The sequence below is a fragment of the Cebus imitator genome, unplaced genomic scaffold, assembly GCF_001604975.1.
Source record: "Cebus imitator isolate Cc_AM_T3 unplaced genomic scaffold, Cebus_imitator-1.0 Scaffold54, whole genome shotgun sequence".
NCBI classification, from domain to species: Eukaryota; Metazoa; Chordata; class Mammalia; order Primates; family Cebidae; genus Cebus; species Cebus imitator.
Genome location: NW_016107369.1, coordinates 105,316 through 118,281, shown reverse-complemented (window position 1 = coordinate 118,281; position 12,966 = coordinate 105,316). Strand labels below are relative to the sequence as shown.

The 12,966-nt window shown below is 38.0% G+C and overlaps 1 protein-coding gene across 16 annotated transcripts in view; it reads left to right on the top strand.

Moving 5' to 3' along the window:
- LOC108304386 (neurexin-3) overlaps window positions 1-2,230 on the top strand; it is an 827,297-nt gene extending 825,067 nt beyond the window's left edge. For all 16 annotated transcript variants that reach the window (XM_037738482.1, XM_037738485.1, XM_037738483.1 and 13 more), the window contains one exon: window positions 2,001-2,230. In XM_037738482.1, the coding sequence (XP_037594410.1) occupies window positions 2,001-2,215 (215 nt within the window). In that variant the 3' untranslated portion in view covers window positions 2,216-2,230. The remainder of the gene's footprint in view (window positions 1-2,000) is intronic.
- Window positions 2,231-12,966: the final 10,736 nt, after the last annotated feature.

The window sequence follows — 12,966 nt, the reverse complement described above, 5'->3', positions numbered from 1 at the left end:
GTAAAACCTTCCATGTGTTTCTGATTCTTGAGTACAATTGAATTACTAGCCAATTGTCTGGTGAGAGCTGTTGGCCAGGGAGCCCCTGTGGACTTCTTAGAAGCTTTTGTCCTTTGAAAGAAGCTGTCCTGATTTACCATTGTTAATAAAACTTGTCTAACACAATGCTCAAGTTTAAGACCCACTGAGAACATGACCACATACCTCCTTTTATCTCTACATGGGGGAACCACATGGCCAATAGAAGCGGCAGAAACCCAGCAGCAGTACTGTAACCCAGTGTTAGTAATTGTTTTGAACTTCCTTATGTCATGTCCTAATAGCGTTGTCTTATGAGTGATGGCCTGTCCTGCTTCCAGCCTTCATGAATAAATACAAAATGTCTTGCCACCCAGAAGACGAAGGCTTTGTAGTCGTGCATCTCTTTTGAACATGCATCTTTAGGACCCCGTGTTCTTTCATTTCAATATTCTTGCTTTTGTGAGGCTTAGGTTAGAAACTGCGAAATATGCTGTTATTGCAATGGTTCTACGTTTTACTCTGTCAAGTGCTTTTATGCATTAGCTCCTGACTAATACATTTGGTGAGTCAAAGGGCTCATCCCTTTGCTGAGATTCTCTGGGAAATTCATGGAGTTATCCTGAATATTAAGATATTTCCTCTTAGTTCAGATAATCTCGAAGGTATGGATTTATCTTTAATCCCAAAGTTAAGGCAGAAAATATCAGTAAAACGGAGAGAATGGTTGAAAAAAGTGCCAGGCTGACCTAAAGGGAGAACTTAATGGCAGTCTGTTAAAGAGAGGTCATCAAAAAATTTTTTAATTCCCCCTCATATCAGTAAAAGATTTTGAGAATACCTTCAAAATAGGTAGACTTATGTTATAGACATGACTATTATTCTTATATATTATTAGCATATGAGAGACACACAGACATAGAAATAATTTCAAATTAATTAAAAGAAACACAACTTCTAATATTTTCTTTCTGTAGCACAAATGACTCTCTTTTGTATGCTCCCGTGCATGCACACTTCATTTAAGAGAATCCATTTTTAGGCTACCCAGAGCAGCAGTGTGCTGCAGTGTAATGGCTCTCAAACTTCAGACTGCATTAGAACGTCCTGTAAAACAGGTTTTTGCCTCTCCCCAAAAGTTTCTAATTCAGTGGGTCTGGGGTGAGCTCCAAGCACTTGCATTTCTGACACATTTGCCGGTGGTGGTGGTCTGAGAAGTACACATTGAGAACCACTGGGATACTCAAGAGCATGGGTCTTAGAGTTGTTTTACCTAAGTTGGACATCAACATCCTTCAATTACCAAATGTGTGACCTTGAGTAACTTATTGTGCCTTTTTGAGCTCAGTTTCTTAAAATCTGTAAAGTGGAGGTAATCGTAATTACTTACTGCTTAGAGTACCTGGAGAACTCAGTGAGGTACTGTAAACACATTGCTTAGTACCCAGTACTGTCTCCCACAAAACATCAATCCATGCTGGCTGTTGAATCCTCCTTCTTCTCTTCCTTCTCTTCATCATTATCAATGTCATTAAACATCTTTTATGTCACAAAGTAGACATAGGGACTTTTGGTTTCAGGATTAAAAAAACATTGTACCTTAATTTATAAGCATCATGGGAATGATTTTTGTTTTGCATTAGCATTCTGCATTAAAAAGACTATAACCCAAATGAGATATCTTTCTAGTTGAATGGTAAAGATGAAGCTATTTTGCAAAGTCAGCCCAAAGGAGAACAGTGTGTTCAGCCCTCTCCCTTCTGTGTGTAACTGTTGATAGTTTGTGGCTAAGTGTGTATTTCTGTCATCTTTTGTATATACTGACTTTTTGTTGCATGAGATTGAGTTGACAATTTTGGTGATGTGTCTTTGAATGTTTAGGGGCATGAGAATGGTAAATTCAGGTGATTTCTTTGACTACTTTTTAATATTTCTTTTCTCTCTCCTTTTTCTTTTTTCCCCCTCTTCTTCTGCATTGCTAGGACCCAGTACCACCTGCCAGGAAGATTCATGTGCCAACCAGGGGGTCTGCATGCAACAATGGGAGGGCTTCACCTGTGATTGTTCTATGACCTCTTATTCTGGAAACCAGTGCAATGATCGTAAGTACAATAACCTTTCATACGGAAACTGTGTCAAGATGTTTGGAGATTTGGAGACTCTTAAGGGACAATATATAAAAGGATGGCTCTTCTGAAAGATGCATAAGTAATTCTCTCCTCCAGGAACTTGGAAAATAAATGACTAGTGCTCTTACGAGAAGAGCGAAGAGATGTGTCTTGCTTAACAACACTAAATATTCTCCCACATGCTTACTTCCCATGTTTTTTATTTAGATTAGAATAGTGACTGAGAAACAATAACAACAGCAGCAAAACCAATTCAGGCAAATATTTTTGTGGTAACGGGTTCAGTTCTTCATGAATTAAATCACCTTATCTTATTGAATTTGACTTCAAAATGGTTAATTTTGAGACTCTCTTGTGTTGCATTGCCTGGAATTTTGAGGATATTTAAAGGGGATAGCTGTTTTCTCAAAAAGTTTGAGTTCTCTGAATTTGTTAGGCCTTGCAAATGACAAAGACATTCAAGAGTTTATTTTTTTTACAATTAGCAAAGCTTAAACATTCTTGGGTGTATTTCAGGTATAGGGCAGAAATTCTCTCTTACTAAATGTATTGATCTCTGGTTGGTTTATATACACATAGCTATTCTGTATGTATTGTGTGCATATATATATATATATGTGTGTGTGTGTGTGTGTGTGTATGTGTGTATGTATGTGTGTCCTATTTCGTGAGTATATCTTATATGTATATATTGTATTTTCGGTTTTCGAGAGTCTTGTGATTGTTAATTGTGTCCACCCATGATGCTTCTGGCTCATGGGTTTAGTTCTAATATAGGACTGACTTCATGAAGATGATTCTAGCACTGATGGTGGAGACATTTCAATGCTGTGGTCATCTATAACCTGTGTCTCCACTTTGTTCTCATGTTATTTTCTTGATGCGGCCAAAGCAAAAATGAGCATGCACTTGAAATTTCTGAACACCTGTGGCAAAGAGATTTGTTGAACATCCCTGACTTAATGTGTCCTGCTAACCTTTCTAAATGCAGCCTTTGTTTTATAATCTAGACTCTTTTGACATCTTGGTTTTGGAAAAATGATGCATGACATTATCTGAGAAAATAGTAAAATCACGTTATGATGCAACCACGTGGAAGCAGATGCCAGTTACAGTACTCCGCCCCCCCACCCCCAGGTCTATGTGGTTTTTCTTGCTTCCTTATTTCTCAACTTTTTATATGTGTACAGTTGTCTGTTGTTCTTTTTCCCATTTTTCTCAGTCATTTTGGCTCCATATGCTCTTTCATTCTCTTAAGTACACTGAGGAGAAACAAGTGGAGAAGTTGGCAATATAGAGAGAAAGTTATGTAATACCCATTCATCTAATTACATAAGCACATGCCTCTGTCTCTGTCATGTGAATACGATGTCTGCAGAACGTTTGGGCCTAAGATTGCTCTTACCAAGTCTTTTGGTATTACTGAAAGTCATGTTTCCATATTTATGATTTGGAAATACTGTTTTACTCTGAAACAGGTAGTTATAAACCTAGCCAGAGAACCTGAGAAATTATGCTACATGCTATTTCTTTTTCCTCCAATTTGTCTGTATAGCACTCGCTAGAAAGGCTTTTTTCTCTAAATGGTGGCATAATGCTTCTTTATCCTCACAAGTTTATTTATTGTCACACATACATCCCACTCTGGGTAGAAAATGGTCAGGATGAGACTCTCTACACAGAAAAGGTATAAAGGTAAGTTTTCCCAACTGTGGTGAATATGCACGATCTTCGGAAGGTATGTATGTCTTTTTCTATCTTTGACAAGTTCCTGTCTGTCAGCCAGTGCCACGCATTATTTTCTGGCAAAAATAAGGATGGATTGTTTCTAGCTTTCTGTGGTTTTATCAAGAGCAGATTGTGTCTCAGTCTGAGATGGGGAGTATCACATTGTATGACTTGGGCAATTTGTTGGGATATAATGAAGCACTGGGACTTAAATTGGGAAAATTACAGCTTTCCTTTGTGGCAAGAGCTTCTTGTAGTTCAAAAATATTTCTAATAAATCTCGATTGAAGGCAATACATTTTTTTGTTGTTGTTGAGATGGGGTCTCTGTCACCAGGCTGGAGTGCCGTGGTGCAGTCTCGGCTCACAGCAACCTCTGACTCCCTGGTTCAAGTGAGTCTCCTGCTTCAGCCTCCTGAGTAGCTGGGATTACAGGCGTGCACCACTACGTCCAATTAATTTTTTTATTTTTATTTTTAAGTAGAGATGGGGTTTCACCATGTTGGCCAGGATGGTCTTGATCTCCTAACCTCATGATCCACCAGCCTCAGCCTCCCAAAGTGCTGGGATTACAGGTGTAAGCCACTGTGCCTGGCCATACATTTCGAATTTTATTCTGTAACAATGCAGTTTTACCTCTTTGTTGCAGTGAACTTGGGAACCTGAGTTTCTAACAGAAGCTACTTGCCTAGTCCCCCACCTGGAGATTAAACAAAGGCTTCCGTGATTGGATAGACATATAGAAATGATGAAGTATACATCTTAATTATGGAATGTGATAAATATAGAGAGTTAAGACATATAGGATGTGACTGTAAAGTTTGATGATAAACTTTTTTTTTTTTTTTTTGATGATAAACTTTTAATGAAACCCAACCAAATATGGCAGAATGGTAGGTTACTTAGAATTATTATGTTGGTGTTTCTGTTTCCAGTAATTGGTATTCAAGGTATTTGGAAGACCTTCTCCTTTGGAACTAGAATCAAAGCCAGTATGTTCTACCTAGAAAAATCAGTCTCAAAAATCACAGAGTGTTATTTTCTATATCAGCCTTGACCTTTAGAGTTATGATTGGCTATTTCTTTAACAAACATCTTCAAAATGAAGTTACCTATATGATATTCTGTGTGCTTACCTTTGTTGATAAATTTTTGGGGGTGTAGCCTGTATCAGGAGTCAAGTGTTAATCTTCATTGTCACCAGCAGACTTGAATAGGTTCATGCTTATCATCAGCAAAAGCGGTGGGGGAAATTACAAAGAAAGAAGAGAGAAGTTCATAGAGGAAGAAGAATGATAATGAGAAGGAATATAGAGGAAATCAGAGAGTGGGTCTTACATGGAAGAGCACTGAGGTCATTAGCAATTGCTTTGGTAACATGCCTACTACAAGTGGCCTGCCTTTGACCTAAATAACAGAAATGGGTCACGGCATTAAAAGTGGAATGCCATCAAGGAAACCTGGCCTTTACCTAATTAATTCCTGCAAAGAGAATGTTCTATAGAATGTTGCATATAGCTCAAATAAATTGTATCCATTTAAATGCTATCATAGGACATGCAGATAGGTTAGAGATGAAATTTAATTGCAAAAAGCATTTTGTAGGGGAAAAGAAAGGTTATGGATATCTCATTTTCCAGGAGCTGTTTCTCAGGGCAACAGATTGATCCTCAATTAAAGAACGTGAAAACACCTCAGTTTATTATTGCGTATCCAAAGACTGAAATTTATTCAACAGGGAAATAGCTAGGTCTTACATTTTCCAAAATAAGTTACTTAATTCATCATGTGTAACATAGTTAATTATATCTAGGCATGACTCGTAAGGCTTTAAAAATGTCTGCATTTTAGGGTATTCCTTTTTTTAGCATTGATTCTTTTGCTTATGACCTTTGTGTTTTTCTTGCCTATTCACTAAATGTGTTTGCCTGACAATTTTAATGTGTTGTTACCTAGAATGTTGCCTCCATAAGTAGAGCATACACTTTAAAACTTAGTCTCAGTTACTGGGAGTAGACCAAGCCTGGATTTTTCACTTTATTTATTTATTCTTTGTGAGAGTCTGGTGGGTTGATGGAGGCAGTGGGGTGAATTTCAGTTTCAATCTTATAGCTATGCAAAGCCAATATTCTTTAGAGCTGATTGTCTTGTATAAGAGTGACTCATTGTATGGGGATAGGAAACAAAAATCCTCTGATTGGAAACCAAGGGTAATTGATTTGCTAATTGTCTTACATAGTTTTAGATATGACCTTCCACAATTTTATGTAATGGTAAAGTCATGGGGATTTTCTTGTACATTGACTTTTAGGGCTGTTTTGATTCTGCAATCTAATCATCCCAGAAAAAATTTTGAGTTAATGTAGAAATCAGTATGATCTATGGGAGAACACATAAGTAACATCCTCCAAGATAATCTTCAATTCTTATGAAACATTTATAATTGAAGGAGTTGGCTTTTCAGAGGGTGAGTGCCACCTGAAAATCGACTTAATGAAAGCTGTCTTGGGCTACATTTTAGGAACAGCAAAATAAATGGAACCTTATAAATGTCCGTGTAGGGATATTCTTTTTTGAAATTGGGTTCTTATTAGTATTTTAAATCAGGACTGAGAGCCTGGGAAATTCTAGCATGTTGTAGCCATTGCAGCACCCAGGCAAATCCAGAATCTCCTTCCCATCTTGAGTGGTCATTCCACTGTCATTGTCAGCCTGCTGTTGAGTGCTTCTCTCTTTCACAACATCAAAAAATGTTGTGTAGAATAGAACCCTCCTGCATGCACTCACATGTGTACAGAAGGGTTGTCATTTTTATGGACTTTGTGAAAATCGTCTCAAACCTAACCTTAACAACATTGTTGCCTTTTACCATGTACATGACAATTGAATGGTATATAATTTGGGGGTCTGGTTATTGCTTCTTGTGCCCTGGCGAAGCGCATATAGGACTGTCTTTGGCACATGAGTCCTTAACACACATCAAGTTCCTGAGTTTAGGAAGTGGGTGCTCATCATGGCTTTGCGGGGTGAAGCAAAGGGAATAGACATGAGTCCTCAGCCCACCCTTAGGAGCCAGCAACCTTGTGCTACACTGCTAGTCACACATTGTGGACTGCCTGTTGGAGAAATTGCTAGGTTCACACTGGCATGTGATAATAGATGTTCTTTGCTTGCAACAAATCAATAGCAAGCAGCTGTGGATCGTGCAGATAGTGGAGTTTAAAGCGCCTTTTTCAGACAGTTTTCTGCAGGAGTGGCTGTTAAGCTGCAGTGTTGGCTATTGATTGGCCTTTTGCTTTTTATTTGTTGTGTGGGTTTATTTATGTTTTTAATGTAGGTTAGTGTATTGATTAAATCTGTTAAAAACACGTTTCGCATTCAAGCTTCAGAAAAAATAAGCAACGTATGCATTACTTAGCGTGCAAACAAGGGGACAGACATGTGTGTACTAATTCTGTCTCTTGGGTCCGTATAGATGTATATATGTTATGTTAAGAATCTATGTTGTTATAAGCCTATGTTGTTCTAGACCTGTCAGTGTAGCAGTAATTTTTAAGGATATTAGAGTATAGCACATTCATGTTTTTGGTTATGTGTTCATTTCTCCACTTTTTTTCAGATTCTGCCTGTCCAGCAAATAGGGCATATGTGAGACGTTCACTTGTAAGACAATTGTTTGCTACTTAGAATGGACATTATCATTTATTTCTTCATTCACTCACCAAACATTTCTTATTTGCAAATATAATCATGAGTAAGATAGAGTTTTGTTCTCGAAGACCTTCTAGTCTAATGAAGAAAGACTGAAGGTGTTTCATATGAAGGTGCTTCAGTGGAAGCATGAACGGCATATAGTGAGGAGTTGTAAAGTCCCCAGGGTTGAGACTGTGAAGGACAGCTGCTTTTAGGACAGTTTTCACTGAAGATAAGCCTTGAGTTTTTTCTTTTTCTTTCTGAGACGTAGTCTCTCTCTCTATTGCCCAGGCTGTAGTGCAATGGCATGATCTCAGCTCACTGCACCTCTGCCTCCTAGGTTCAAGCGATTCTCTTGCCTCAGTCTCCTGAGTAGCTGGGATTACAGGGGTACATGCTACCATGTCTGGCTAATTTTTGTATTTTTTTTAGTACAGGCAGGGTTTCCCTTTGTTGACCAGGCTGATCTGGGACTCCTGACCTTGTGATCTGCCTGCCTCGGCCTCCCAAAGTGCTGGGATTACAGATGTGAGCCACCACATCTGGCCACCTTGAAAAATTTATAAGTACGTTCAAAGCAAATATGGTATGGAAGAGGGTTGGAAAGGAAAGATAGCGTTCCAGCAGGCAAGTAGGGGGTAATATGCTGCAGCCACTGTTGACATTCTGGGTATTTCCTTCCAGTCTTTATTCTAAGCATTGGCATGGTTAAGATCACATTCTGTTTGACATATTTACTCTGCTTTGTTTGGTTTAACACTGTGTGCTATGCATTTTTCAAAATTAAAAAAAATATATATGTTAGATTTCCTGACTTCTTTCAGTAGAATGCATGTTGTAGTGCCACCTCTTGGGGAGAAACTCCCCTGTGTTAAAATCATTACTGGGTCCTAAATGTAGGCCTCATAGGGCTCAAATCTTGATTAATTTCATCGAGTCATTTGTGGAGATGAATCTTGAAAATTTATTTATAAAGAAACCAATTTTTATAAGGCTGATTTGTAATTCGTGTAACTTATTAATTGATAAAAGACATCAAGGCATAGTCATTAATTTAATTGGCTCTAGAATCAAACTGCTTTAGATGCCAGTCCTGAATCTTTCTATCTGTGAAGCTGAATTGTTCACTAGCTTCCTGAAACTTTGGTATAGCGTAAGGAATGTAACAGGTAATTGGTAATAGGATTCATGGTAGTTTTTATTGTAGATAATTATAATATTTGACAGCTGTTAAGTTTTTATCATGGTCCTGACACTCTACTAGGACTTTTATAAGGATATCATCCCTTTAATCATCCCCAGATTCTTAAGAAAATATTATAGTATGATATTCATGATTTTAATTATGTCAAAACTGAGATCACACCATTAGAATATAGCTGATTGAGGATTTGATCCCAGGTTTGTCTGACATAAAAATTGACAAATCCTATTAATTCTTATTAGATTTGCTACTAGTCACTGTTAGAAATAACAGTTTAGCATTTGCACTAATATTAGGGTGCTTAATTCCATGTGAGCATGTCTTCACAGGCAATCAAATGGCATACAAACATAGAACTGGAAAAGGGAAATTGTGTTTTTGGTGATTAATGGTATCATATAGTGGAATTCTGAACATTTCAGGTGTGCCTTCTTAACACTCAGATGAGGCCATTTAGAATTATAATATCTTTAGCCATTATAGAATTTAGTATCTTGCCCATACCCCCAACTGTTTATATTTTCATTCTCTATTGACCTAGATCTTCTGATTTTTGTGTGTTTTCTTTGTTTCAATTCCAACATATATCATATAGCACGGTGGACAAGACCACTAATGTGTAATGGAGTGACCTGTGTTCATATATTAACTCTGTCCCTTAGTATCTATGTTAACTTGGATATGATAATTACTTTGCTTCTAAAATGCAGATACAGGTCCTATCTTATAAGAATCAATTTAACAAATGTAAATTGAATAACAATAACTTGAATGTGTAACTGTCGAGTTTAGGATATGGCACATAATGGCCCTACAGAACTGTCGGCTACTCTTTGATATCATTTTCAAAAAGTTAAAAACATGACTCACGCAAATATAATTATCATAAAGTTAAAAACAAACCACTCATGCAAATATAGACTGAATGTGTGTCAGATTTATTTAACTCCATAACGAGAGAAATAACAAGATGGTAACAGTGTAAACAAGATGACAAAAGACTGAAGAATATTTATAGACCTTAAGAATATTAAAATACAAATTTAGGTTAGATTTAAAACTGGTAAGTGTCCTATACAGCAAAAATCTCACCTTTGGTGTTATCTTTCTAATGAATATGTACATCTGTGCAGAACAAAAATCTACAGGTTCAGAGGTCATCTTCTGTACCCTGGGCTCCTGCGAACAGTGTCAGTGCCAGACACAAGTACTTCTCCCATAGAGCTAAATGTTTCTCGGGTGGGCCTGTTAAACAGTGTCCTTATATGATGTTGAAAAGACACTCGATTTTTTCCCCCTAACTTTTGCCTTAAGTTTTAGATAATTTTTATTAATTTATATTCAGTTTCATTTTTTTTTTTACCTTGAATTCCTCTTTGATACAGTCACCTTGTTTTTAACCCCTTAACAGTGTGCCCCAATGTTCTGAATTCACTGTCATTTAAACCCCATGGCCCTAAAATACTATTGTGATGCCAGTTTCATAGATGAGAGAACTGAGACAGAAAAGTCAAGTGATTTGCCCGAGGTGACAAAACCATTAGGTTGGAGAACAAAGATTCAGAGTAACATTTGCCTGACTGCGAAGTCTGGACTCTGGACTGCCAACGTCTTCTTAATGCCTCAAGGGAAGTTTCTGGATGAAAATTCGTCTGAACTCATAGGGATTTAGATTCACGTTAGCCACAGAGCTTAACTGCTTGTGTGAGCATAAATTATACTTAATTTCTAGTGTCCGTATTGTTCTTTTGGGGGGATGCTATATTTTTCACTTTTTATTTTATTCACTTTAAATAAGGACATTTAAAGTAGGACTGATTTGCTCAAGGAACAAAATCGGAAGTTCCATCAAACAAGTGGCATTTTGCAAGTTTGTTACATCTAAGCAGGCAGGAGGCTGAGTCCGGAGAAGTCAGGTACACTGAGGGGCAGCATAGTTCCGTCATAGGCAGGACTCAGAAGGTGAGACAGATGCAAAAAGAAGTCAGGAGTGTGTAGCACCAAAGGAAATGCCCAAGGTTATTTCTCTGCATCTGGTTTTATTCTCGGACCCACAGATATTCCATGTAGCCGAAGGGAAGTCAGAAGACAGCAGTGAAACCCGGGGTCTTCTAAGAGCAGGATGAAGCTAGTGGTACTCTCAGGAATGGTTCTATAGATGTGGGTTTTAGCTTGTTGCCCATGGGAATCACACTTGCTTTTAGGTGTCTCCAGTCTTAAGAAGGGACAATTTGAAGTATCCTCAGGCTATACCAGGGCTGATATTACTATTCGTGCAATACTAAACTGATTCAGCAAGAGCCAGGACTGCTTGCAGCTTTGATTTTCACAGCCCTCCCTGAAAATAAGCAGGGCCTCAGAGGTGACACATTGGTTTCTATAAACCCCAGTAGACACTTGGTCCCATGGATCAAGGAAAAACAGTCTCCATAATTCAAGGGCATATAGCTGATCTGGGATTATCATAAGTTGTTGGAGTTTGTGGCCTCAGTAATTTCATTTTGGCCGTCTTCCGCATGCTATATTTGTAGGCCATTTTTATTGCTGTGTTTAATTATAGCCCATTCATTTCTGGTATGCTTGGCTAGTTACTTACTTATAGTGATGGCAATAATCCACTTAGAGCCTTTTGGTTCACAGAAGACAACCTTTATATTACCATGTTAGTCACAAACAGGTGAAATTTCAATATATTTTTCAATATAGACATGATTTCCTATAGTTATTTCCATATCTAAAGATACAAAGAGGATCTAAACTATTTTACCTTGTCTTGTAAAATAGAAATAGTAAATATAATTTTATTCTCCTCCTTCATTTTTCTCCTTTACTTGCTTTTCAGGGAAGGAAGAGATCATTTTTTGAAGGTAGTAAAATTTACATCCAGCAAAATGCATAGATCTTATATGCATGATCACAAATGCTCATAGCCAAGTAATCAACACCCCAGTTAAGATAAATGATAGCTCATCTTCCCAGAAACTTTTCTTGTTCCCCTTCTTCCTCTTACTCCTTCTGTTTAAGGTCATTGCTGTTTTAATTTGTATCAGCATTCATTATTTTTGTCTCTTCTGGAATATATATGAATGGATCATACAATATGTAATCTTTTAGGCCTGTTTTCTCTAGCTCCATGTCGGCTCTGCATTCTAGCCAGCTGAGAGTCTCTCCTGAGTCTCAGCTCCATCTGCGTAACTGCAGGAGTTGGCTGGATTCAACCTGGAATCTTCCGGCATGCTCCATGGTGCAGAAATCTCTCCAGGCAGTAAGTTGGGGCAGTCTTAAATCTCACTTAGCTTATCTTCTCTGTTTCAAAAACCACTGCCCTTCTTTGCCTGATGTGTAGTGTCTTATGAGCCATTGTTTCATGTGTTGTCATTTTCCTGGTTATATCAGGTCAATTGTAGTTTCAGTCTTTGTTACTCCATTTAGGGTGAAAATTGATCCCAACCTATTTCTTTTTTACCTGACTTCACCTTTGCACTGTGAGATTAGGGGGAAGGTAGCGAGGGAAGACATAACACATATGGGTTGTGCTTCAAGCCACAAATTCTAAAGGTTTTCTGAGGCTTTACATCAGCCTCAGAGTGACCTGGCAGTATGGAATATTCTACAACTGTTTTATTTATTCATTTATTTCAGGGAAAAGCCTTCAACTCCAGTGATAGTCCTTCTGCATCAAAGAACCTTCTTAACCAAAGAAAATGTTGCAAAAAGCTGTGCAAAGCTAAAGACTTGCAAATGTGTCTCTATCAAGCATTTCTTACTTTGAGTTTCTGTTAGGAGGCCTACATTAATTTTTTTTTTTTTTTCTGAGAAGGAATCTTTCTCTTCTCCCCCAGACTGGAGTGCAGTGGCATGATCTTGGCTCACTGCAACATCTGCCTAACAAGTTCAAGCAATTCTCCTGCCTCACCCTCCTGAATAGCTGGGGTTATAGACCCGAGTTACCCTGCCCAGCTTTTTTTTTTTTTTTTTTTTTCTGGTAGAGACTAGGTTTCACCGTGTTGGCCAGGCTGGTCTCGAACTCCTGACCTGAAGTAATCCACCCACCTTGTCCTCCCAAAGTACTGGGATTAAAGGCATGAGCCACTGCGCCCAGCTGGTTCTTATTATTTTCTTTACTTAGAATTATGATTTATTTACTCACTTACCCCTTTCTCATGGATCTTTGCCCACTGATTCATGTCTCTTT